This window comes from Leptonychotes weddellii, chromosome 6 (assembly GCF_054177405.1).
Source record: "Leptonychotes weddellii isolate Sample4059 chromosome 6, ASM5417740v2, whole genome shotgun sequence".
Classification (NCBI taxonomy): Eukaryota; Metazoa; Chordata; class Mammalia; order Carnivora; family Phocidae; genus Leptonychotes; species Leptonychotes weddellii.
In genome coordinates, this window is record NC_138374.1 from 22,457,926 (window position 1) to 22,485,909 (window position 27,984).

At 42.2% G+C, this 27,984-nt stretch overlaps 2 protein-coding genes across 5 annotated transcripts in view; both read right to left on the reverse strand.

The window, feature by feature from the left end:
- GSTO2 (glutathione S-transferase omega 2) overlaps positions 1-13,149 on the reverse strand; it is a 19,396-nt gene extending 6,247 nt beyond the window's left edge. For 2 of the 4 annotated variants that reach the window (XM_081823579.1, XM_031040228.2), the window contains exons 1-5: positions 11,961-13,149; positions 6,434-6,544; positions 6,058-6,166; positions 3,790-4,012; positions 2,522-2,623 (exon numbers count right to left, since the gene is read on the reverse strand). In XM_081823579.1, coding sequence (XP_081679705.1) covers positions 2,522-2,623; positions 3,790-4,012; positions 6,058-6,166; positions 6,434-6,464 — 465 coding nt within the window. In that variant the 5' untranslated portion in view covers positions 6,465-6,544; positions 11,961-13,149. Of the gene's footprint in view, positions 1-7; positions 1,629-2,521; positions 2,624-3,789; positions 4,013-6,057; positions 6,167-6,433; positions 6,545-11,960 lie in introns of those variants that run through there. The other 2 variants (XM_081823582.1, XM_081823580.1) reach the window with 2 other exon arrangements.
- Positions 13,150-13,269: 120 nt separating this feature from the next.
- Positions 13,270-24,441, reverse strand: GSTO1 (glutathione S-transferase omega 1). The gene is made up of 6 exons (XM_006744389.2): positions 24,094-24,441; positions 23,760-23,868; positions 20,413-20,635; positions 17,496-17,594; positions 14,246-14,352; positions 13,270-13,504 (listed from the first exon to the last, which is right to left on the reverse strand). Exons 1-6 carry the CDS (start codon positions 24,125-24,127, stop codon positions 13,351-13,353), a joined length of 726 nt encoding a protein of 241 aa, XP_006744452.1. The 5' UTR covers positions 24,128-24,441; the 3' UTR covers positions 13,270-13,350.
- Positions 24,442-27,984: the final 3,543 nt, after the last annotated feature.

Here is a 27,984-nt window from a genome sequence, read left to right on the forward strand (position 1 = left end):
TATGTTTCAGATTCTGATATTACTTACATTTTATTTATAATTCATGCTAATGATGGGACAAAACCACATTCAAATCTGCTAGAACAATGCTGAATACTCACTCACTCAGAGGTCCTTAAATACCATCAGTGAAAGCTACCTAAACCTGGGCTAGTTAACAGGTTATTTCTAGGACTCAGCTACTGAAGATAAAGTGGAAATGTGTCATTCAGTGATGTGCCAGAGCTGACCAATCACCAATCACATCTCTTCTCAGCCCTGAGCTTAGAGACACAGCATTGGTAGGTCAAAATCAGCCTTTGGTGGGAGTATTTACATCACTGAAATCAGAAAATGGTATAAATCAGAGATTCTTTTTTTTTTTTTTTTTAATCAGAGATTCTTTTTCTTCTTTCTGAGAGTCATTTCTTATAGATGATTATTCATCATCTATAATCAGAAAATGGTATAAATCAGAGCTTCTTTTTCTTCTTTCTGAGAGTCATTTCTTATAGATGATTATTCATCATCTATAAATACTGCAACTGTACAATTCTAACATTTGAGAGAGAAAAAGAGAGAGAGCACGAGCAGGGGGAGGGGCAGAGGGAGAAGCAGACTCCCTGCTGAGAAGGGAGCCTAACGTGGGGCTCCATCCCAGCACCCTGGGATCATGAGCCCAGCTGAAGGCAGACACTCAACCAACTGAGTCACCCGGTGCCCCCTGGGAAAGGCTTTGAATAAAGGGGCCTGGCCTTTGCCATTTTTCCCCTCTGTTCTCCTTTCTGCAACCTGGAGCTTGAATGTGATGGCTGCAGTTCCAGCAGCTGTTTTGTGATTTTAAGGATGAAAGACTTGTACTAAAGATGACAGAACAGATGGAAAGAAAGATCCTCAGTCCCTAGTAACTATAAAAAAGCCGTCAAAATAACCCTGAACTGCACTACCTCTGGCTCTTTTGTGTAAAAGAATAAAGCCTTATAAAATAAGTTTACAGTAGGTAGGTCCCTTTTACCAACAGCCAAATAAAATCCCTAATGAATATAAATCTTAACTTCATTGGCAGAAAGTACAGAAGCCATGCATAGCTTCTTAAGGAATGCGGTACCTCAGGGAAAGGAAGAAATTCATCACATGCCTTTCTCCTTCCTTGCCAGATTTTCTTTTCTTTTTTTTTCTGGAAATGACATGATTTTATATATTGAAAAAAAAAAAAACCTAAAGAATATACAATAAATATTAGAGCAGGATACAAAATCAATATGTGAAAATTAGTTGCATGTCCATACCCTATCAATGGAAAATCTGAAAAAAAAAATTAAGAAATCACTTCCATATAAAATAACATCAAAAAATAAAATATCTAGGACTAGATACAATAAAAATGCAAGATTTTTTACATTGAAACTACAGTTTCAAAATTAATTAGAGAAGATAAAAATAAATGGAATTAAAAAAACACAGTACGGTAGTGGCACAAAATCAGACACATAGATCAGTGGAACAGAATAGAGAACTCAGACATAAATATATTTATACCAGGAATATAAACTGGTATAGCCACAATGGAAAACATTATGGAGATTTGTCAGAAAATTAAAAACAGAACTACCCATATGAACCTGCAACTCCACTTCTGGATATATTATCTGAAAGAAATGAAATCATTATCTCAAATGAGATATCTGCACACTCATGTTTATTGAATCATTATGCACACTAGCCAAGATATGGAAACAACCTAAATGTCCTATGATGGGTGATGGATAAAGAAAATTTGCTATGTATGGTTTTTTTCACTATTTTTTTTCATTTAAATTCAATTAATTAACATATAATATATTATTAGTTTCAGAGGTAGAGTTGAGTGATTCATCAGTCTTATAAAACACCCAGTGCTCATTACATCACATGCCCTCCTTAATGTCCATCACCCAGTTACCCCATCCCCCACTCCCCTCCCCTCCAGCAACCCTCAGTCTGTTTCCTATGATTAAGAGTCTCTTGTGATTTGTCTCCCTCTCTGATTTCATGTTGTTTTATTTTTCCCTCCTTTCACCTATGATCCTATGTTTTGTTTCTTAAATTCCACGTATGAGTGAGAAATCAAATGATAACTGTCTTTCTCTGATTGGGTTATTTCACTTAGCATAATACCCTCTAGTTCCATCCACGTCGTTGCAAATGGCAAGGTTTCATTTTTTTGATGGCTGAGTAATATTCCTGTGTGTGTGTGTGTGTGTGTGTGTGTGTGTGTGTGTGTGTACCACATTTTCTTTATCCATTCATCTGTCGATGGACATCTGGGCTCTTTCCCTAGTTTGGCTATTGTTTCCTTGCCACATTTTCAAGAATAATTTTATAGCAGGTGAGTGGAGGGCAAGCACCCACAAGTTAAAATTAGATGACTAGTAGCTGAACTTATCAAAGACCGGCAGAAAGAAGAAGTCTGGGAAAGCAGAGGGTGTCAGAGTGACCAGGCTAGTGACCCTGTATTGCTTCTTCCACTGTATCTGACCAGGAGAGGGGCCCCTCTTTGTACCTCTTCAAGGTTGCAGAATTCCTGACGCAGGGCAAGCTTCAGATCAGCGCATTCTCTCCCGCATCTCAATGCTACCAGACACTCCTTGGTCAAATGTGGGACCTAATCAGAGAACACAGGTTCTTAGTGGAGAAGTCTGAGGAAACTCTGTGCTCTGCTCTGCCTAAAAATGCAGCCAGAGCTTTATCACTCCAACTTAACAGGCCAACACCCACATCCAGGCTCCCCACCTCCTCAGAGGGTCATCCCTGTGGCTCCAGAAATCCACTGTCACGACACCATGGTAAAACAGGGTGCTTTAAAAGCGGTTCTCCAGTGCTCCTTACTTGCTCAGCTACTCCATGCTGTACAATCTGAGGCGGGGCACTTAACCTCCCTAAGCCTCAGTGCTGTCATCTGAAAAATGGATACAATAACAGTACCCACCCTGAAGGGCACTTGTGAGCATTAAATGAGTTAACTTGTATAAAGCAGGTAGGATAGCACTTGGTACAGCATAAATGCTCAAGCTATGTCAGCCATTGAGGCCCCTGAGTTCCTTTATCTCTTTTCAAAGAGAACTATCATTGGGGTGCCTGGGTGGCTCAGCCATTAAGCATCTGCCTTCGGCTCAGGTCATAATCCCAGAGTCCTGGGATCGAGCCCCGCATCGGGCTTCCTGCTCAGCGGGGAGTCTGCTTCTCCCTCTCCCACTCCCCCTGCTTGTGTTCCCTCTCTCGCTGTGTCTCTCTCTGTCAGATAAATAAATAAAATCTTAAAAAAAAAAAAAAGAGGACTATCATAAAATTTCCCCATCATTTTTTCTTGGATTATCAACAGGTACCCCCTTTTCTCTCTTCCTCACATTTCCTGGACAGTTGGCACTGTTGCTCCGCATAAAGGGCAGTTCCCTTTCATGCATTACCTTTTTCACACCCCAACATTTTTTTACCTGAAACTTTAGAAATATTCCCTTTAACACACTACCAGTTTTCAGCTCTTTCAACGTTCCTACTACCTGTCACACCATCATAACCATGCCATATCCATACCTCTTGAGACTGCTAGTTGAAATAGAAAAAAGCCTATCAGTTAAGCCTTTAATCTTTAATATTAGAGGTGACAGCCCTACTATTATTCCATACTAGTTACCCTCCTAAGATGCAGGTAGTATTAAAACAAAACAATTAGATCAGTGATTTAGCTTTAAAAATGAACTGACATTTGGGAAACCCATAGTAAATAAAATGGACTGTATGTATGTGACTTTTTTAAAAAACTGGATATACCTTATAGAATAACTCCAATAACATCTTTTGGCGAGCCCGCTCATAAGGGTCATATGGATACAGCTTTCTCCCAGGATAAGCATCATCCAGGTATTCACAAGCGATGACAGATTCGTAGATCAACTGACATTTGCTGTTCTCCAGGACAGGAATTTGGCCAAAAGGGTGTTTTGTATAGTACCACTCAGGCTTGTTTCTCAGGTTAATGTTGATAACTTCATGTCTTAAAAAGCAAAGGGAAAAACAAGACAGAACAAGAATGAGAGGCTTATACAGGCAGACACTCACCCCGAAAGCAGAAGCAATCAATTTATAAAATTTAAGTTTGCAATAAGTTTTCCGAAGTTTAAGTTTCTCCAGAGAAAAATACATAGCAACATCTTTGTCTCATTCACATAGTTAAGATGTGCTAAATGTTTTCTCTGCCTTGTCTCACGTGCTCCTTGTGACTCCTGGCTCCAGGAGTTTGAACTTCCTGCCCATTATCACTTCGAGGAGACAGCAGAGCCACGCTGAGAGCCAGGCAGTCTGACTCAGAGCGCACACACTCAACCACAGCATTACAGGGTCTCCTGCATTTTAGACCTTGCAAATACACATCTGACATTAATAGGTCACAACAGAATATGGCAAACGTCAGCAGTTACGACCTCGAATTCTGGCATCAGAGTGCCTGGGGTCTGGACAGTCTAGCTTGTGATGTTGGCCAAATTCCTTAACTTCTCTGTGCTCAGTGTCCTTAATTGTAAAATGGGATAATAATTGTACCCATCTCTTGGCATTGTTGTGAGGATTGAATAAATGAGTATGTCTAAAGTGCTTAGGACAGTGCTAGGTACATAAGCATCAATAACCTCTTATTCTTCTCATTATTAATTATTATTAGAGGCTCAAGCCTATAAAGTTACCAGAAGTGCTCACCTATGTTTAAAACATTAAAGGAAACAAATGAGTATGTTCTTTGCTCAGTCGAGGAGATGGTCTTAAATCCTAAAGCAGTGGTTTTCAACAGGGTGTGATCTGGCCCCATCTGCAGGGACACAAGTCAATGTCTGGAGACATTTTTTGGTCGTCATAGCTAATGGATAGAGGGCAGGGATGCTGCTAAATGTCCAACAATGCACAGGGCAGCACCCCACCCCAATCCAAACACACATATACACACAACCAAGAACTACCTGGCCCAAAATGTCAACAGTGCCAAGGCTGAGAAACCCTGCCCTAAAGAAATATTTACATTGGTTCCTAAGCTACCAGTTTGTCACTAAGGGTAAAACATCAAGCTACTGTTATTTTAAAATAGGTAACCTTAGGGCCAAGGAGATTTGAGCAATAAGGAAGAATCTGGAAATACATTCCATATACACTCAACAAAGCAGAATTACATAGTTCTGTTTAAAATGTCTCTATATTAGTATTTCTCTGACATGAATCTGACACTCTGAAGTCATCCCTTAAAGGATGGACTCTCCAAGAGTCAAAAGCCTCACTTTGGCTTTGAGGCCAGCTGCACCCCCCCTCCCCCCACCACCACCAGTCTCTATTCCAGCAAAGTGGCTCTGCCTCCCATATCCAGACCTCCTCTGCAGGTGCTGGTTTCACAAAATTCCTTCTGGAAGAAAATGTACCTATTTCTCAAGGATGTCAGAACCTTCAAGACGCCTCTTGACCGAAGTTCTTTTCTATGTCATTGTTTGGAACTATCTGTTCATTCATTCATTCAAAAAATACGTTTAAACACCTACCTTGCACCAGGCTCTCTTCTAGCTCATGAATAAAAGAGACAAAAGCCCTACCCTCAAGAACTTACATTTAGCCTTGGGGGCGGGGGCGCGGTGGAAGTGGGGCTGGGTAGCGTGGAGGAAAGAGGGAGAAACAAAAATGTGGGAGGCGGGAAGCGCCGTGAAGAAAGTGAGTGCAAGTGCACTGAAGGGGCGGGGGGCGGAGGCCCGCAGGCTGCAGCAGTCCGAGAAGGCCTGGGGAGCCTCCGCCGTGCCCTGCCTTCGGCAGCGAGGTGGCACGCAGCCTTCTCGCCGGAGGCACCGTTAGGTTTGCACTGAGTTGTCCTCAAAGTTTCACGCACAGACACGGCTCCGAAGAAAGCTCGGCAGTTCAGGACCGCCCGCTACAGAGCCCGCCCTTGGCTAACCCTTTACTGACTTTGCCTCAGAAGCAAGGGACACAAGGAGCCCCTCTGAAGTCTGAGCAGGGCGCCCCGGATTTTGCACACCCCGCGCGCCTGTGCGGCTCTGGCCTCCGGCTTCTCACCTGATGCCTTTGGCCCGGAGGACAAGGCGCGTCCTGTGCGCGTAGGGGCAGAACCTCATGCTGTAGACGCGGATCAGGCCCTCTGGGACCGGCCCCGGGGGCAGGCTTCCTGTGGGGGGACAGGAGGAGGCAGGGGCCCGTAAGCCCACCGGGAGAGGGGCTCACTCGCCTCCCCGGGACCCCAGGAGAACTGCGCGCGCACCACCTCCCGCGTCCGAGAAGACCCATTTGTATGTGGCTTTTGTGCAGAGGCTCCCTTCAAATCCCTCCCCGCCGCGCTGGTCTGGGGGCCAAGGCCGAGCAGCCCCCTCTCCAGAGCCAACTTTCCCAGCCACGCGGCGCCCCCAGTCCGGGGACCGCTGTCGAGGGGGCTCACCTTTCCCCAAGGCCCTAGTCGCATCCTCCATGATCTCCGAGCGTCTGCGAAGCTTGGAACGCTCGCCGCAGCCGCAGGCTCCGAGGACAGCCGCGCTCCAGCGCGCCCCTCCTGCCCCAAATTCAATTTTTGAGCGACTGAGCTCAGGGGTGGGGGCGGGGGCCTGTAGGGTGGCGAAGGAGGCAGAGGGGAAGTGATCTGGGACGGGAGCCAGGATACCTTAGGCAAGAGAGCACATCTCTCGACTTGGAAGCCTAAGAGTTGGGAGTGGGCAAGAAACCCCTGAAAAGTAACCCCTTGCCTTGAACACGTGGGTAGCGCATTCAGTGGGGTCTCTCCTCCACATCAAAAAATCCCTGAAGAATGGGCATTTGAACTCCAGCATGTCCTTCAAAGGAGTTTAATAAAACCTGATCAGGGTAATGATATGTTTTCTTTCGCGCCCTAAGCCCTTCTTCCTGCATCTCCCTATGGGGACACAACCTCCCTATAATGAGTAAGATTTGTTTTATATAAAGCCAAATTTCCTCAGCATATAGCAGATAAGGAAGAAAAATTTGTTAGTGTTGAGATCTTGCATACCCCTGAGAGTGAGTACCTCCTTAAACTTTGTGCCCTAGACCCCACACTTGCTTCACCTTAGTTCTGGCCCTATTTGTGAGATTTTGCCCCAGCTACGGAAAACAGGTGATTAATAGAAACATGATTTACCTAGAGGCAGAAACAAATTCAGCCCCAGCATACATTTCAGAGAAAACTCTTTCTGATTGCTATGGAAAACATGGCCAACAGCCCAGCAATGTGGGGCCACTGGGATGGCTCTTCCATCTATCTTAGATAAAAGAGGTAGCTGGCCTTTGCTCAGACCCTCATAGGCTGAGATCCTGAAATTCAGCAGGTGGTAAAATAACTCCTTTAATTTTACACGACTTAGTTGAAATGGGAATTGTTTGTCGATGGATTGTATAAGACTGACAGGTAAAGAAGGAAAGAAAATTATGATATGTCCCACTTACACTAAAGGATTTCCATCGACTACCTTATTTGATTCCCATGACTACTCAGTCAGGCAGCTAGTATTATTCCTAATTTACACAACAGAAAACAGCCTCAGAAAAATGAAATTATTTGCCCAAAGTGACCAGCTAATGGGGTCAAAGAACTTTAAGAGTCTAAAGCCTGACTTATTGTCTTGACCTCTAAAGGCGGTTAACAGTATGAAGAGGAAAGAATATAAGTCCTGGAAAAGATACAGCACATAATAGCTGCTCATACGTTAGCTGAATCTAAATAGCTTTGTTAAAATGACAGAACCTAATTATGTAACTTATGAATGGGTAACTGCTGGCCTTTGGAATCCCAATCTATTCAGAAATTCTTGGTTAATAGGTTAACTTTTTTTTCTACTGAATAAGAATCTTTTAAAATCTTCAGAATAGTGACTCAGTTACATTTTTTGCAAAGTCAGAGTGATTTCATGTGATTTTGAGTAGTTGTCACTTTATGAGAATTGGAGAATGGCAAAAATGTTTGCATAAATGTTCTCTGAAAATAAAATGCATATATGTCAGCAAGACATCTGGTATTGGAAAAGATAAATTGACGTGCTAGCTAACAATTTTGTGCTTTGGGAGACAGATAAAGTAATAGGATGACTACTGTTCTGGAGCTAATTTGATCAAGAAGAACAAATTGGGTGGTAAAATGAAAGCAACAAACATAACCATGTCATGGGGGATTTTCTGGTAGACAAGCAGATGACTCCCAGGCAGACAAATGTATCCCCACATAAAGAAAGCAGATTTCAAAGAGCTGAGAGAAAATATATCCAGATTCTAAAGGGGAGGGCCATAAGAGGAATGTGAAATTGTTAAAATCAAAATAAATGATTATTTACACGTATTTGGTGCTTTATGTATATTCACTCATTTAATCCTTAAAATAGTCCTATTAGAATTCTATAATTTCATTTTAAAAGATGACTAAGCTGACGCTGGCAAGGTCAAGTCACCCATCAAAAACCTCACAACTAACAAGAGATAGAGGGAGGATTACGAAGCCTGGAAGTTCAACCCCTGGGGCAGGACTCCAACCAGAATCTTATCTATACCAGAGATGGGCAAACTTTTCTGTAAAAGTTGAGATAGTAAATACTTGAGGCTTCCAGCCATCTCAACGACTCACCTCTACATTTTAGAGTGAAAACAGCCATAGATAATATATAAATGAACGGGAGTAGCTGTGTTCCAATAAAACATTATTTATGGATGCTGAATTTCAATTTTATATTTTTAAAAGACTTTTTTTTAGAGTAGTTTTAGGTTCACCACAAAACTGAGAATATATGGAGATTTCCCATATACTCACTACCCCTACACAAACACAGCTTCCTCCACCATCAACATCCCCCATCAGAGAGATACATTTTTACAATCAACAAGCCTGCACTGATACATTATTGCTCAAAGTCCACAATTTTCACTAGGGCTCACTCTTGGTGAATTTCATATAATTTTCCTGTGGCACAAATTATGGTTCTTCTCTTGATTTTAAAAAACCATTTAAAAATGTAAAAACCATTCTTCGCTCTTGGGCTGTACAAAACCCAGCAGTGGACCGGATTTGGCCTACTAGCCTTAGTTTGCCCATCCCTGCTCTATATTGACGATGATAGAATTAGCAATGGACAAACTGGGAATTCCACTTATAAAGTGGAAGGTTACTGGATCACCTTTTTACTATGCCAGAAAAGAATGTATTTCCAACTTTCTTCTCCTCATTGCCACCTTTTAAGGGAAACCAACTCTAAGATTTGGAAGATACTATTTATTAAAAGTGTATCTGTGTAGGGGAAGTCACGTTCTAAAATGGGAGTGTATTTGGTGTAGTTACAAAAGAATAGACAGAACAATGGAAACATTTCTTCCTCTGAAAGAAAGCAATATAGTGCCAAGATTCTCACTTGGCACTATATTTAAACCCTGGCTTTGGCACTTAGGCAAGCTCTCTAACCTCTTGGACCTTCATCTTTCTCATCTCTAAAAAGAGAACACGAATAGTACCTACTTGATAGGTTTTGAATATTGAATGAAATCGTGCACATCAGCAGTACAGTAAGAGCTCAGTGTACTTGGAAAATTAATGACTAATATTAGTGAATAAGAACACATTTAATAGCATAGTGCACCCCAATTTTGTATCTATAAAGATGAAATGCACTGCAATTCTGCTTTGCCAAGCACATTAGAATTGAAATTCAACTCAGAATACTTATTTCACCAGTTACCAATTTAATACCAGTTGAATGGGTTGAATGCTGCAGGCTACATTTCAGTAATGTGGTTTTTAATCTTACCACTGAATGCTATGGTTTCCCTGGAAAGATTTTAATTACAACCTTTAAACTTATCCCTACTTCCTTTTTAAGAACCAATGTGTACCTTTTTGAAATCCTATAAGCAAACTCTCTTTCTTATGTTATTATATCATGTTTATATCTCTTATACTGATTCACTCAAGCAAAAAGAAAAAAAAACAACACAACAAATAGTAATAGCACCATATAAAACCTGCTCTAAATCATTTCTAGCTACCTGAAATATAATCAGATCTGTTTTGAAAATGTGGGAAACTTCAGTCATGGGTGATAATGACTCAAGCTTTCTAGGAAAAGAATGCCACTGCAGAAATAATTTCTTTACTCTAATTACACAAGTCTCCGCTTTGAGAAAAGGAGAGAAAGTGGAGTTTGCATTTTGCAGTTTTCAATTTTTTTTTTTTTTGCCACACCAATCTCTGGCAGTAACTGAAACCAGAGGACATTCCTCTTAATATTTTAAAAGCCTAATTTACATGAAAAATTATGTTACTGGGTGTTCAAAAATTGTTCACCAAGTTCAAAGAGTGAGATAAGTAAGGGAAAAGGCTCTATTTTCACATAGGCCCAAACTCAGGACTGTTTCCAGGAAGTTAGGATCATAGGGAATCTTGTGTTCTAATGCCTTTGGGACTTTTTTATTTCATTTTTATTGAGATATAACTGACACACAGCTCTGTATGAGTTTAAGATACACAGCATAATGACTTGATTTACCTAAATTGTATAATGATCACCACAATAAGTTTAGTTAACATCCATCTCCTCATACAGGTATTAAAAAAATTCTCCCCATGAGATCTTTTAAGTTCTACTTTCTTACTTAGCAACTTTCAAATATACCATACAGCAGTGTTAAATATAGTCATCTCATTGTACATTACATCCCCAGGACTTACTTATCTTATAACTGAAAGTGTGTACCTTTTGACCACCTTTATCCAATTCCCCTCTGCCCCCCCCATCTGCAATATATCAAATAAGATTACTAAAGTTATCAGAAGTGAGACTTCATCTTCCCATTAGGGAAAACTGAGTCAAAGGAGACTTTGTTTTTAAGTACTGGATTCTGCTTTCCTATTCCTATTTCTCTTTACAGCTTGGGGGATCAAAGAAAAAAATTTACAACATTTTAATATGATAACATTTGAATGAGTAAAGGCGGATTTTCAAGATCCTGAAATCAGCCAAAGTCAAACATTTGTAAAATCAAATAAAACACACTAAGTTTGGAAAAGGAACATCAACACTTCCTGTTAAATCCCAGACATAATAGTGGTGTGTCATAAAGGTGGATACTATCCTCTCCTGGCTCAACCTCTAAATGCTAGTGAATAAAGACAGACCCTGGAGGAAGCATATGTAAACTCCTATCTCTGAATGACTGTAAGAGTTTAGGCTAGCTTGGTGACCTTGGCATTTTCTATGCCCTGGTGTTCCCATCCATAATTTAGAGCTAATAGTACCAATACATTCTGTGGTTTGGGGAGGATTACTTCAGATACTGATTGAGAGGCATTCCCTATCTAGCAAGCATGTAACATTAGCCATTATTTTTATTAGTATTTGAATGTAGCAGGAAAGTCCCATAAGTACTCACAAAGTGAGGACTTTCCCGTGGACCAAATTCCTCTGCCTGCCAGTACCCTATAAGGTAGCTAACCTAGTGGCGCCCAATGCAGGGCTGAGAATTCCTGATCCGAGGTCTTTACCTGTCTCCAGCCAAATCAGAAAAATAAGAACAATTTGGAGGTTCTTTTTTGTTTGTTTTTGTTTTTCTTTAAGCTAAAGGGATTTGCTTTAAAGACCTGGTCTTTAAAATTATAGACCTTGCGCTTTTCTTGATGTTAAAATCTTTCATGAAACTCTGATGAAGATAAGTCGTTGCATTTTTCTTCTAAAAATGTTAGGCAAACCCGAAATTCCTGAAAAATCCCCAAATCCAGAATTGACCTCAAACCCCTTCTCCCTTTCAATGCCTCGCAGACCGGACAGACCCACCCAGTGAAGGGGATAAAGACAGACGCCCCGAGAGACCTCCGCGCGCCAGGCTGACGGAACCGGATGCGGAGCGGAGGCTGCAGCAGAGGACGATGGCAGCAGAGGGAGGCGGGGCCCAGGCAGAACCCGCCCCTTAGAACGCGATCCTACCCGCCAACTGGCCGCGGCTCTTGGAGCTCCAGCCAATCCTTAAAGCCTTTGGAAGCTCTACGGCCAAGCAGTACTAAGCTGAGCCAATGGGCGGTCGCGTTACAGGCTGCTGGACACCGAAGTCGCAAGTCTTCCCAGTGTCTGTGGCTGGCAAAAGTGGAAGCCAGGTAGTGGCTGGCCGTGGTACCTCTGCGCCCGGGTCTACATCCGACTGAAATCCGCCTGCAGCCGACCCGGGCCTGGAGGGTGGGGCAGGCGGACGGCGGCAGAGATGGGTCCGCCCAGAGCCTGGGCGTTGGTGGCGGCCGAGGGTAGCGTGCCAGAAGCCTTTTGTGAAGTCAACCGGTTCTCACTGCCTCTCAGGGTGCGGTCCCCAGATCGCCTGCATCACCATGGGGCGGGGCGGGGGGGGGGGAGCTCGTTTCAAATATGGACTTCGCAGCTCACCCCAGACCCACTATATCGGAAATCCAGCGGTGAGCTTTAGGTGATTGTTATGCGCTCTTACGTTTAAGAATAAGTACAGAAAAGTGTAATGGGGCCGGTCGACAGCTCCCTGATTTTGACACTAAGAGCAGTGTGCTGGCTGTGTTCTCCAGATCTTTCTGCCATCATCTTAAGAACTCACAACCTCAGGATCTTGGTGAAATCATCTGTAGAATGAAATGATGTTCTCCGACCTACCTTCTTCTCATGGAGGTGAGGTGATGATAAAAATTAGAAGCCCAGTGGGCTTTGGAAGCGTATGGAAGATGGCATGAGTATTTCTGAATTACTCATCCAGACGTACACTGAATTGATGGATGTGGTCTTCACAGTATTTAATTACATCTATGGGATGCCTGATGGGTACCCAAAGAGTAGGTAGGAGTTGGAGGAATTGGTTGGAAAAATTTGAAGGGGATTGAGATTGGAGACTGGGAGACCAAATAGAAGGACACCTAGTCACCTGACTTTGAAGCGATGTGAGTCTGATCTTCAGTGGTGACAAGGGGAATAAGAAAGGTAGTGAAGTTGATGGAAAGGAAACAATGAGGAATTGAAAACTTGAGAGGGCAGCTCTTGAAACAACAGGGTATCCATGTGGAAATGTCCTATGGGCAGTAAGAAATCTAGGTTGAAGTTCAGTTCTCACCAGAGATGATGACTTAGAGGTTTTCAGCATAGACTATGATAAAACCCTTAGAATCACGTGAGCATCCTGAGACAGGAAATGTGCTTACATTTCTGCAGGAGGGCCTTAAGGAAACCCCACAGTTAAGCCATGATGTCAAATCAGAGAAGGTGATCCAGTGAAATGTGAGAGCACTTGGTAAAATTAAAGCTTATTTTTACTCATATTAGTGAAGGAAAGTATCAGCCATTTCTTCATTGCTGACTCCTGCCCCTATCAGAGCCCATAGTCACAGGCCTCAGGGCTGTTCTGCAAGTAGAGATTGAAGAAACCTCGAAGGGCCTTGGGATCAGTGAGGAGGGCTGATACTGCAGGATCTTGCCCCATGGCTGCCATCCAGAGCTTAAGTTTTGGAGTGTGGTCTACACAACTGTGGGAAGGGAAAAGGATGAAGACATAAGCTAGGTTAACTAGGAAGGCATTACAAAGGCTCCTATATCATCACTCTGCAGTTTTGTTTTCCTCTAATCTTTTAAAATAATTTCTTTAAAATGCACAAAATCAGAATATTTGATTTGGAAGATACTGTAGAGGTCTTTGTTTTATGGAAAAGGAATCTTAGAGTGAAGTGACTTGCTCAGTTAGCATGAGAATTATTTGTCCAGGCAGACTAATAACTTTTTAAAAGGAGAACATGAAAGACAACCATGAATGTTATATATTTATTCTACAGCCGGACTGAATACCTCTAAGCTCTAAGAATTGAGAGTAAGCCGAGGTGGCTGCCAAACTTCAAAACATGGAGTTTGGAAAATAGTGTGGGAATTCTGCTGGTAAATGAGAGGTGGCATTGATCATAACAATCCTGCATGACATACTTATAAAAATGTACATCCTTATGGATTTTTAGCCAGAAGGGAAGGAGTAAGTTACTTTTAAACATTTTACTACATGTCATAGAATTCTCTGTCCACCCCTCCCCCACACACTCCAGGAATGGAGAAGGGTGGTGAGTATATGCCCTGGATAGTCCAAGATTCTCCTCCTGTCTGCCTGTTCCCATTCATACCAGTTATATAAAATATTCTAATTTTTGTTCAGAAAAAGGTCAATATATACTCTTCCAATTATCATTATCCTAAATTATGCACAGAATATTCAAATGTCTTACTCATTTAACTCCAGAATTTCCAGCCGTTCAAACCAGGGCCAGATGAGGTAATCAATCATAGAAGGAGAACTGCCACCAAAGAAGGTTGTCTTCTTATTGGTAAGAACCTGGACATTAAACAGCATAAGAGTACTTGTCATTTGTGCATTTAGTAAGACTCATCATCAGAAATGATGAAGGCAAGTTAAGTAGAGCAAGTGAGAACAGCAGCTTTTACCCTGACATATTCAAGCTGGCTTTTTGTTTGAACTTTAGAATCTCCTGGTTTGGGATGAAGCCAACAACCAACAAAATAAACTGGAAAGTAGAGAAAAATAAAGCAAGCAACAGAATACAAGATCTTTGTAATATATATACCCAGCAAAGGACTGGTATTCAGACTAGAGAGAGAACTCCCGGGAATCAATAAGAAAAAAGGCAAATAACTCAATAGAAAATGGGGCCAGACTTGACCTTCACGAAAAAGGATATTCTAATGGCCAAAAACCATGTGAAAAGGTATTCAACCTCACTGGTCATCAGGGAAATGCAAATTAGAGCCAAAATGTAATACCGCTACACATCCTTCATAATAGTTAAAATGAGCAAGACAAAATTAACTAGGGTGTGGAACCACTGCTGGTAGGACTATAAGCTGGTGCAACCATGTTTTAACTGTATGTACTGAAGCTGAGTGCATGCATTCTCTAACCCAGTAATTCTACTCTTTGGAAATATGAACATATGTTCACCAAAAGATAGGTGGAAGAACGTTTATTGTAAGAGCCCCAAAGTGGAAATGTTTACTGTCCAACAGGAGTAAAATAGATAAATTGTGCTATAGTCATATGTTGGAACACAAAGGATAGGAATGAACTACATACAATATAGATGAATCTCACAAAGCTACTATTGTATGAAAGAAGCCAGACCCAAAAGAGTGCATATTATATAATTCCATATGTATAAAGTATAAAAACAGCCCAAACTAATGTCTCTTGATATGGGTGCTGGTTCCATGACTATGTTCACTTGGTAAAAATTCATCAAGCTGTACTCATGCTTTGAATACTTCTCTGTATATAACACTTCAATAAAAAAATGACTCAAAATACACTGGAAATAACTGGGTTAACTGTTAAACAGATGTCAAATAAAATTATCTGAAAACCAAACACAAATAGTATGTTTCTATAATTCAAGAATGTGCATTGGTGTTAATGGTTTTGACAAAGTAGAGGACCTAATTAACACCAAACCAACTTACCTTTTATAAAACTTCCATAGTTTTCCTCAGGGCCCATATAACATTCTGCATTGTGGATTAATGGCTTATATCTACTGGAGTATCTGTCTTTTGTCTACCACCAAGCTAATCATCTGAAGAGTATAGACCATATCTTACTTTCTACCTTCCACACTACCCAGTAGAGTGCCTTGCAATTATTAGGCACTCAGAACTGTACAACAAATCAATGTTAACTGGGCCTGCCCTTCAACTGTAGTGTCTGGTTATTATATTGTGTATAAATTAAGTATGGCAGTTTCAGTCAGAAGAAAATAACCCACTCAGCAGCCTAAAACATGGAAATGGCACTACTCACTTTAAGGCATGAGTTCTAAATCTGGAGTCTATGAAGGTAGATGGGGAAAAAGTACATACTGCCCCTCTCCCCCCAGTAACCCCCAATTTAGCAGGTATTCCCATTATGAAATGAACCACAGTAGAGTTAATCTTATATATTTTAGTTTAAGCATTTAAAAATGCTGAGAAGGGGTTCGTAGGCTCTACTAGGTTGCCAAACACAAAAGAAGTCTTAATCTTCAAAGAAACAATATCCCATATGTATTCTCTGACCATAATGTAATTAAATTAGAAAATAGCAAAAAGTTTAGGAAACTTACAAGTACACTGATAAATAATAGCTAGGCAATGAGAAAATCAAATGGAAACAGGAAAAAAAGCCAATTTAGAACAGAACAATGAAAGTCCTGCCTATTAAAACTTAATTGGATGCAACTAAGATGTTATTTAGAAGTAATGTATTGGTCATTAATGCATTATACAATCAAGAAAGACTGAAGGTATGTGCATTAGCTACTGAACTCCTGAGCTAGTTAGTAAAAGAGCAGAAACAGCCAAACCCTATCAAATGATTTCAGAGATTAGAAACACAGGCAAAGTAACCCAACACATTTTATCAGGTTAGAATATCCTTAATGTAAAAAACAAAGACACTATGAAAACAAAATAATAATCCAACCTCATTAATAGTATGCAAATTCTTTAAATATTAACTAGTTCTAGAGTATATATGAAAATCCACTGGAAACAAGTAGGTTTTATCTCAGTAACACTAGGATGGTTCAACACCAGAAAATTTGTCAGTAACACCATATTCATCAGATTAAAGGGAAAAAATTCCATGAACATCTCAATAGATGTAATAGATACAGACAAAACATTCAACAAAATTAAACACATTCATGATTTTTGTTAAAATTAGCAAACTGGTAACAATTTTCTTAATGAAAATAAGTTCCAAAAAAATCTACAACAAACTTAATACTGATAAAATATTAGGATGCATTCCCATACAAGGGAGGAACTATGTCTTCCCTCAGTAAAAACCCAAGGCTGAGAGTGAATGGAATGTCTCAAGACCAAGAGAAAGACTTGATCTAAAGGCCCAAATGACAGCTGTGCCCCAAAGGAGGTAAAAACTCATCCAGGCTTCTCTAAGTGTCTTTATGATTCATGACAAACTCTGGTGGGAAATGTTTATTATGTACTATTAAAAAAAAAAAAAAGAACACAGCATGGTATCTATGCCCTGATTACAGTTATGTTAACTTTTTCCTTCCTTCCTTCCTTCCTTCCTTCCTTCCTTCCTTCCTTCCTTCCTTCCTTCCTTCCTTCCTTCTTTTTGTTTTGTTTTGATACATGGACAAGGACTAGACACAGGCATGGAAAAATGAAAACAGGTGACAAATTGTGGAAATGTTAGTGCATTTTTTTTCCTTGTTATTTTATTGTCAGTGTGACAATGTTTTAAAAGCAAGCCATAACAAAATATTTTTAGGTGTTTCAGTTTGTATCTTAAACACAACATCTTACAGCAATCTGTCATAATCTAAAATTCCTTATTTGGTGTTATTACTAATTGCCACAAAGTGATTTGGGAAAGGGGAGTATGAAGAATAGTGGAAGGAAGAAGGGGGTGGATACAGTGTATCATTTATTCTGACAAAAGCTTGGAGAAGAGATTACCTCCTCTAGCTTGCTGAGTTCTTTCCGCAATTCCTCTTTTAGGCCAGAGCAGTCTTCCTCATTCTGTCTTCTCAGAAAGCTTGTTACCAAAGATGGAACCTAGACAGAGAATAATTTCTCAGTTACCAGTGTGAGGCAAACTGTACCAGCCCCCTCACAGAAAAGCATGACAGAACGCTCAGAGTCCCAGATCAGGGTGTTCGAGAAACCTGAAAGTGCACCAATTCCTGTATTCACAGAGGTTGGGTACTGATCTTAGAAACAGTTTTGGGGTGTAAAGAGATATTTGGTCAGGATTTTATAAGCTGTGAATAATAGAACCCACTTTGGTGAGTTTGAGCCAAATATGTCTTAAAAAGACACTGAGTGACTCATAGAATTATTGAGAGGCTGACAAAATAGGCTGGGGACTAGGCTGGAACGTTCGGAAATCATGCTCAGAACCGGCATGATGGTGTCCGTGAGCTGAGCACTGGGTGCTGCCGTTTGCGCTCCTGCCAGAAGTTAGACCCCGAGGTGACTAACGCCTTGAGCCCTGAAGCCCTCCTGGGTCTGGAATTTGATCCTGCAACCGCCACTGCTCCCCAAAGCCTGGAGCTCTGAAACTGGCCACTCTCACCAGCAGGGCCTGTGCCCCACACACCAAGCCTGTCTCCCCACACTGCTCATTTCTGAGTCCAGCTCTATGGTGGGCGCTTCTGACAGGAAGAGCCAGGGTCCCACACTTCTGCCCCAGCCGCAAAGGGAGCTGGGGAAGAGCATCTTTCGGCTTTCTCCCTTGGGGAGGACCTGAGAAGGTTGTTCAAAAGGTGTAGTGTCAGATGCTTTGGGGGTCATGCTGGAGGGGTTTGTGTGTTTTAATACTTCAGTTTTTGGTATGGTCTCATTGCAAGAGACAGAAGTTCACTCATCCCTGTTTAAGTCAACGGGTGCTTGTAAAAATACAGGAGAGTGTCCTGAAATGCCATCCATGTCCACACAGCTTGCCCTCATTGGAAGTGAAGGTTTGCAGGCAGCACTTCTGTCCACGGCTCCATTTGGGCCTGCCTGGTTTTTTATCCCTGCTTTTCCTTAAATGTCTGCCTCATATTGTTCCTATATATCATGTCCCTTGGCAATGCTCTTAATTTCTGCTTCCTTAAGTTAATTTTTGGGGGGCACCTGGGTGGCTCAGTCAGTTAAGCATCTGCCTTCAGCTCAGGTCATGATCTCAGGGTCCTGGGATCGAGCCCCACGCCGTGCATCTCCCTCTCCCTCCGCCCCTCCCCCCTGCTTGTGCATGCTCTCTCTGTCTCAAATAAATAAATAAATAAATTTATTTTTTGTATGGCTTTGGTTTGTTAAGTCTCCAATTTTATATATACATACACACACATATATATTTACACACACACACAAACACACATACACACTCCTCCAAAGCTTCAACACCTTTACTGTTAGTCTCTGTGTCTCAGTTTCAAGTTCTCAGGAGAGAAGATGATTGGGCTGGGGATGCAGGTGGGGGCATTTCTGGTTTGCTGAGCTATGGCCAGGAGGGTGGGGTCATATGGTACCTAAAGTCCCCTCTTCCCTGAATGTGAGCTGGGAAGTAATGGTGGGCATCTCCAGTTTTTAGCTTATTTTCTTTTGAAACAATACAATGAATCTCTCTCTCTCTCTTTTTTTGAAAGTAATCTCTACACCCAATGTGGGGCTTGAACTCACAACCCCAAGGTCCAGAGTCACATGCTCTACTGACTGAGCCAGCCAGATGTCCCTATAATGAATCTCTTGTTACTATTTTTTTAGTCCTCCAACATCTTTCTTGTAATTGTCATATTCCCTATCCATCACCTTCGACCGTGGCATCTGTGCTATTCTTTCCCTCTCGTTCTGCCAAGCTAGCTAACTCCCTCTCTCTTCCCCATTGGTTTCCCTTTGCAATGTCTCCTTACACAATATGTTCTCTCTAGAAATTTCTCCTTCTAGGTATTTCTTTAACCATTTAAAGAAGACAAGATATGCTGACACATATCCTGACAAATAACAGGTCTATAGAGATAACCTGACACCGCTATTCTTGTTGTCCACTGTTGGGCAGTTCTTTGTGAATATCAATTGTTTGAACTATCTACAACCTTGACGCTGATTAAGATACGAACAGGTCTTCTACAGGAATGCCGTTTACTCAGTCAGCTGACAGCTATCGCCAACACAGAGTAGGTACCTGCTGCTAGACACTGGCCGGAACCACAAGGGCCAACACAGCATTTACCATGTCAGACTCTGCTCTAGGTGTTTTATATAAACCGATTTTTATCTACAAGAAGGGAGCAATTATTATACTCCTTTGACAAGTGATAAGCTGAGGCACAGAGGTAAACGAGTAACTTCCTCAGAGTCACACCACTAGGAACTGGCAGAGCTGGTCACGGACCGAGGCAGTGAGCCAACAGTGATGGGAACACAGCCTCACCGGAAAGGAGCTCAGAGTCCTGGTACAACACATAGGCAAGAAAGCGGGCAGTCACTGACAGGGAGAGGTTAGCACCTGTGGGACCACAGAGCTGGGCATGAACCCAGCCCGGACAAGCTTCTGGAAGGCAGCAGAAGCTGAGCAGATACATGAAAGAGGACTTGGAGATAACCAGGCAAAGTGAGAAGGGGGAAGAGCCTTCCAGCAAGAGTTTAGAAGGAGGTGGTGAGTGTGGGAAGACAAAACATTCAGTGTGGCAGGAACACAGTGTCTGAAGAGTGAAGAAGGCTGACTTTGGAGAGGCAAGGAGAAGCAGGAACCAGATGGTGACAGGGCTTGCAGATAAGAACACTGTTGCATTTTCCTTTCCCACGTCACTGAATCATAAATGACAGCACTGATTTAGCTTAAAAAACAAAGTTTTTTTCAAATAGGAGCTGAGATTTCTTATACACACACCTTAGAAAATAACTCAAACACCATCTTTTGGCAAGCTTTCTCATAGGGGTCATCTGGCAACAGCTTCTTTCCTGGATATGCTTCATCCAGGTACTCACAAGTGATGGCAGATTCATAGATCAGTTGACCCTGACTGTTTTCCAGAACTGGCACCAGGCCAAAGGGATTCTTCTTAAAGAACCACTCAGGCTTATTTTTCAGGTTGATGTTGATGATTTCATGCCTGAAAGAGACAAAGACAATGAAGAGAGTGGAACTTTTTTTTTTTTGTACTCCTGAGTAAATCCTCACTGGCCCTACCACCCACTCAGATTTGATCAGACCCCAAATTTAGGATTTAGGATTCAACTCAGTCTTGATTCCTTTTCCCTTGCTCCCTCTTCCTCAAGTCCAGTGGATCACCAAGACCTGTCAGCTAGACCTCCAAATCATAGCCACTTCTCAGCTTTATCCCTGCCTCCTTGTCAAAGCATCAGCTGCCAGCTAGACCTCTACAGTAGCCTCCCACTGGCCTCTCAGCTTCCACTGTGCCCTCCCTCTAGTTCATTTTCCACAACAGAAGTAAATTGGATCAGGCCATCCTCCTGCTTGCAACCCTGTGATTGCTCCTCATTGCAATGAGGATAAAACCTAAACCCTCTGTAGCATGTGATCTGGCCCTTTCTTACCTGTCACACCTGTTCCTAGGACTTGCCCTCTGGTCATTACAAGCTGGCCACACTGGCCTTTTTCATATTTCTTGAATTTGCCAAACAGGTTCTCACCTTAGGACATTTACATGTATTGTTCCTCTGCCATTTCTGCCTGTCTTCTCAGGTCAAACACCAGATCCTCCAAGAGGCCCTGACTACCCGGTCTGAAGCTGCTGAGAGCCTCCACTACATGACCATCTTGTTTTACTTTCTTCATTGAACTGATGATGTGTATCTGAAATTACATTGCTCGTTTATTTACATCCTTATTATGTCACCTCCCTAGAGTGTAAGCTCCATGAAGGCAGGGATTCTGTGCCTTGTTCATATTAATAAACAAACATGTAAATGAGCAAAATTTTTAAAATAGATTTAAATGCTATGAAGACAATAAAAATGGTTTCAGACAGGGGTACTCAGTAAGTATTTGTTGAATGAATGAATAAATAAGTGGAACTGCTTCAAGACAGTCAATAAGATACTCCATTTTGAGCTAAGAAGTATTCTAATTGTAAATTATCTGAGGTAACTAATTGAACTGTATTCACTACCTACTATATGAGAATCAACATAAAATTCAATTCCTTTTACTAAATTGAAAGTTCCTCACTTTTACAAGAATATTAAGGAATCCAAAAAATCCACCCATAAAATAAAGTTTCAGATTAAACGTCCACGCACTGATATTTTTTAAAATGTTACGTGGGTAAATCACACTAAGCAAACCCAAAAGGAAGAAAACAGATGAAGTCCAAGCTATATTCAGACTGTAATTAGATCTAACTTGTTTCTTGCCTGAGAGGTTGTAGAAGAAATAAGAGACAGCAAAGTTTCATGTAATTGTTAAAGCCAGGTCCATATAATTGTCAAAGCTGGTTCATTGTTCAATAGAACAGGTTAGTTACTCAAAAATAACATATGCCAACACCTTTTTCCCCATCCATCTCAGTAGTTAGAATAGCGTTTAGTTTGAGGATTTAAATATGTAATCCCCAATGAAAACAGGAAGGGCTGCATTGAACACTAGAATACAGTTCTGTATCAAGAGGTTCATGTGCTGACAGATTACTAGACACTCAGATACCAGCCATCAAAAGAAATACAAGGCCAGCTCCCTGCCAGGGAATTATCAACATTTCTGAAATTTTATACCATGAAAACAAAAGGTAGATCCTGGGCTTTTGTGATAAAGAAGGTTCTTAGAACACACATGCATTTGGTAACCTGACATTATGAGCCAATAAGTCAACACACCTGCCACAACAAGTTGGAAGATGTATTTTTTAGAGAAAACCATGCTTTGTAGGGGGTTACCATGCAGCAAAAATCTAGCACCTCTCTAATGAAAGTCATCTGGGCAGCGAACTAAAACCTGATCCATGAATGTAGAAGACCTCTGTTGTGTGCACTATCTGGTGGCTGTTACCAATCTTCACCGCCACACACACACTATTTGGTAAAATCAGTTCAATTTTCCTTTGGAAAACAGTCCCAGTGTATAAGGTAGGGTTGTTTTCGAGGGCCCCAGAAACCAGGACTTCACGTCCCCCAATCCAGCTGTGCCTTGCTCCTGTACTTTTCAGTGACACAAGCATAAGGTATATCTTTTTTCAATCCAATTTGAATAAGATTACTCTTACTTGCAATAAAAGAATTCTAATACAGCAAATACTGCAGTATTTGAATAAAATATAATGTTCTGGATAAATGTTACTAAATGTTGAGTATTTTGCTATGTGTTCAGAATCAATTTCATCCAAATAAGAGGCAAATCTTAGTGAAGTGATGGCTAACCCGAAAATATTTTTTTTCTTTAGAATGCATCTTAAAATCTTTTAGGGAAAATTATTGTCTGCTTAATTCTCCCCCTATAAGACTAAAATTAGTTTATAAACCCTAAGCACATGGATGGAAAATTTAAGAATGGGGGTATATTTTAAACTTCTGCACCACAGGTTATCTAATGTCTGCTCAACAGTTTCCAAAGATCATTGGAAGGGAGGCAATGGATATTTGGTGTCAGGAGCCAAGTGACTATTGCATATTCCCCATGGATAACCAATAGGTCAAAAACCATTTGGTTTTTAATTTCAAAGAGGCTTCGCAGAAGACTGAATTTTTAGGCATACACACTTTGACTCAACAACCCAGCCTATAGGAATTATGTACAGTACAGTACAGTTGACTCAGGACTCTGCCAGTAGGGTCAAGGCCTGGACTCTGTACTGGAGTAAATTACCAACTATTAGAAAAGAAACTATATAATCAGAATAACAGCAAATAGGATCACAGAAAACAGACATGAATGTAGAAGTGGGGTGAAAGCAAAAGGGCAGTGGACCAGGAATCAGTGATCTACCAGAGCTGAAAGAGCTGCTGCTGGTCATTACCTGTGATCTCCACTTACCACCAACCTTAGGAGAGCCTCAGCTTTTCAAATCCATAAAATGGTTAGGTGGATTGAAATGGGGTGTCCTAAACTGGTGTAATCTATGGCATTCCTCCACCCCTCACCCCAGGAAGTGGGTTCATAATTTGCTTTGACCCCCCCCCCCAAAAGTCTGAGAATAGTTTGTTTTGCAGGAAAGGAAGCCCCTGGGGCCCCATCGGAAATTCCCACCCGGCCGCCCCCAAAGCAGCTGCCTGGGCCCTTACCTGATTCCCTTGGCCTTCAGGACCAAGAGTGTCCTCTGGGCGAATGGGCAGAACCTCATGCTGTAGACGCGGATCAGGCCCTCGGGGACCGGTCCTGGGGGCGCGCTTCCTGCGGGGGAGGCGCGGAGGCGGTCACCGCCCGGAGAGCGGCGGGGACCCCCATCCTCCCGCCATCCCGGGGCCAGGCCGCGGAGAGGGCCCGCGCGCTGCGGCCCCGGCCCGATCCCCGCAAGTGGGGGACCCCCCAGGTGGCTCCGGAGCAGCCACACCAGGACGCGCGGCTGGGAGTGGCCGAGCCCCCCCCCCCCCGCCTCTCGCAGCCCGCCCCCCTCACCCTTGGCTAGGCTCCTGGCCGACGCTCCAGACATCGCGGCGCAGCGCAGACCGAGCTCGCGCCCCGGGTTTGCAGGCGATTCAGGAAGTGGTTCGCCCCTCCCTCCGTCCTTTCCTTCTTCCCTCCTCCTCTCCGAAGTGCCTGCGGAGGTCGGCCGTCAGTTCGGCGGGGGCTGTGTTCTCCCGCCTGCGTTGTCCCGGGTGCTTAACTAAAACCGGTGCCCGGCGACCCCAGTGCGCGGTCCTGGCCGCCGCCCCCAGGCTCCGTTTCCCACTCTCTGCAAGGAGGGACGCGCTGCCCCTGTGGCCGAGGGCCTGCATGGAAATCGCAGCCGAGAGGCCCAGCCCACGCGCCCACCTCGGGCTGGCCTTCCCGGTTTTGCCCAGCTACCCATCAAACACTGCGGCTGGTGGTTGGGCCAAAGTGTACTGTGCTGGCCAAGAGAGGCACCCACGTCCAGAGGCGCAGAAGAAGCTCGACACCCCCCTCCCAGAAGGATAGTGGTCTCCAGTCCGGCCTGCACGCGGGTCCAAGCCTCACCCTGACCCTGACCCTGACCTCCCACACCCCGCACACAGCTGCTCTCAGGGGGCAACGGTCTGGTTGCAGTTTTCCTTCTGCTCCAAAGCTCCCCTGCTTCAAGGCTTGGAACCCCAGGCCCAGAGCTCGCTCACAGTTCAGAACTTATTCTGCAAAGATACCTACCTGTCCATGGCCCGGTGCCAGTCGCCCAGCCATCTGCACGGGTTTTTCCTTTCCTTGTCAGTAAATATGACTACTGGGAGGGCCCTTGTTCCTCCTGTCACCTGTAGGACACATCCTTTTAATTTTAACCCAAAGGAAACAGCATAAATGTGGCTATTACTAACAGAATGATGGTGCTGCTTTCAAAAATCTATTAAAGGTTTGGATTTTGAAGCTGAGTAGGGACACAGGCTCAGAGTCCCGCAAGCGGGCTGAGTACATTTAGACAGTAGATTATGAAAAACGTCTGGGTAGAGCTGAAACAGTCCCTTAACTTAAGGGGGTAGAGAAGAGGCTCCAGGGCACATGGTACAGACACAGGTAAAGGGTAGTCAGTGTTTTGCTGCTCTGCCTAGATTTGAAAGCTGGTCGGTGACTCTTGTGCCATTTATTTGCTCAGGGCATTGGTGTCTGTTTTATTTTGATTAGTTCTGTTATGGGAGAGGCACAGAATGAGGTGATAAGCGCACCAATCTTGCAGCGTTCCTGCCTGGGTTTGATCCTGACTCTACCCCTGTATCAGTTTGCGAGGGTTAGGTTAACAAAGTACAACAAACCCAATGGCTTTGACAACAGAAATTTACGATCACAGTTCTGGGGGCCAGAAGTCTGAGATCAAGACTGTGAGGGAGAATCTATCCCATGCCTCTCCCCTTGCTTCTGCTGGTTACACTGGTAATCTGTGGCATCCTTGGCTTGTAGAAGCATCACCCCATCTCTGCCTTCACCTTCACATGGCATCCTCCCTGTATGCATGTCTATGCCCAAATCCCCCCTCTTTATAAGGACGCTAGTCGTGTTGGATTAGGGGCCCACCCTACTCTAATACGACCTCATCTTAATTTAACTAATTACAGCTGTAATGAACCTATTTCCAAATAAACTCACATTCTGAGGTACCAGAGGTTGGGGTTTCAACGTATGGATTTATGAATTAATAATTCAACATATGAGTTTATTTTGAAACCATATGAATTATAATAATCCCTTATTAACTGTGTGAATGTGGATAAATTCCCTTTATATTTTAGTTCTCTCATCTGTAAAATGCAGTGGGTAAAGACTTCCTGCCTCCCTTATAGAATTTGAAGAAGTATTAAATTAGTCAATATATAGAAAGCACTTGGAACAGTTCTTGGCACAAAATAAATGTTAAAGAAATGCTTATTATTACAGATACTAAATGAAAAAAATCAAGGTCCATTTCTTGCTAAAACATGGGTCTTGCTTAACTCTTTTTTAGAACACTAACTTTTTAGAAGACCTTTTAACACATTCATGATATCATGCAAATTAACCCTGCAAATTTAAATCTGGTTGGCCAACCTAAAAATCTGAGGTCGAGGCATTATTTGAACACTTTTACTGGTAATGGCCTGTCCCCTAATTAGTCTGACTAGTGTAACATTTCGTTGTAATAATTTAAAGGATCCAATTAGACAATAAAGTAAAGTTTAACTGCTCAAAGGAAAAAATTGAAAAGAAACTATATTGTTCCAGGAAACTACTGTCCTGTAGTACTGCTGTGGATTCTGGAGGATCATCTCCAAGCCCTTGTGTTTTTGTACATAATGTGACCATCTGAATACACACTGCTGTTAACCATAGGTGAAAGGGCACAGTATTTCACATTTTACAACTGTAATTGTCAATAATTAACCTGAGGGGGGCTAACTTGAACTGATCCTGTTGGTTAAAGATCAAGAGTTGGAGGTCCCAGTCATAAGAAACAATTTTCTTTTCTTTCTTTTTTTAGAGAGAGAGAGATCTTGAGCATGAAAGGTGGGGGAGGGGCAGAGAGAGAAGCAGACTTCCAGCTGAGCAGGGAGCCAGATGCGGGACTCAACCCCAGGACCCCAAGATCATGACCTGAGCCAAAGACAGACACTTAACCGACTGAGCTACCCAGGGGTCCAAGAAACAGTTTTCTACCTTCTAAGTACCACCTGTCTTTACTGACTATATACACCCACTTGATACAAAATTCTTTTAGGACTTTTTAGGAATGTAACTTGGTTTCTTTGTTTGTCTTTTGATTGGTTTCAAGTTTTTATTTAAATTCTAGGTAGTTAGTAAGCGTATAGTGTAATATTGGTTTCAGGAGTAGAATTAAGTGATTCATCACTTTTTAAAAAAAGATATTTATTTATTTGAAAGAGAGAGAGACAGAGATAAGGAGAGAGAGCATAAGTGGGGAGGAGAGGGAGAAGCAGGCTCCCCACTGAGCAGGGAGCCCGATGTGGGGCTCGATCCCAGGACTCTGGGATCATGACCTGAGCCGAAGGCAGATGCTTAACCGACTGAGCCACCCAGGCGCCCCAAGTGATTCATCATTTACATATAACACCTGGTGCTCATCACAACAAGTGCCCTCCTTAATACCCATCACCCATTTAGCCCATCCTCCGCCCACCTTCCTCTGTGAACCCTCAGTTTGTTCACTATAGTTAAGAGTCTCTTATGGTTTGCTTCCCTCTCTTTTCTTTTCCCTTTCTCCTACATTCACCTGTTTTGTTTCTTAAATTCCACATATGAGTGAAATCATACGGTATTTGTTTTTCTCTATTTCACTTAGTATAATACACTCTAGCTCTATCCATGTCATTGCAAATGGCAAGTTTTCATTCTTTTTGATGGCTAAGTAATATTCTTTATCCATTCATCAGTTGATGGACATTTGGGCTCTTTCCATAATTTGGCTACTGTCCATAATGCTGCTATAAACATCAGGACTGTAATTTGAATAATTTTATACTATTTAGTATATGATCAATTAAAATTAGTAAGGTATTTTTATAGAATGAGTTAGGAATATTGAAAGTCACATGAAGGGTTTCATTCTTGTTATTATTTTAATTAGTTATATTTAAATTTTCTTTAAAAATTAGGAGCCTCTGTCTTCTTACAAAATTAACATTCTATGACAGTCCATAGCAGCCTTCATCAAAGAGATTCCATGGAAAAATACAGGCTGAATGACTGAGTGAAAGATTTAGTAGAACCCAGAATGAGGCCAAGTGAAAAAAAAAAATCATTATAATCCTCACAATAAGAAGCCGTATAGGAATAAATGGTTCATAAGGAAAGGAGCTTCAATGGCAAAAAAAAAAAAAAAAAGAAAAGAAAAGAAAAAAGAAAAAAGGAAGA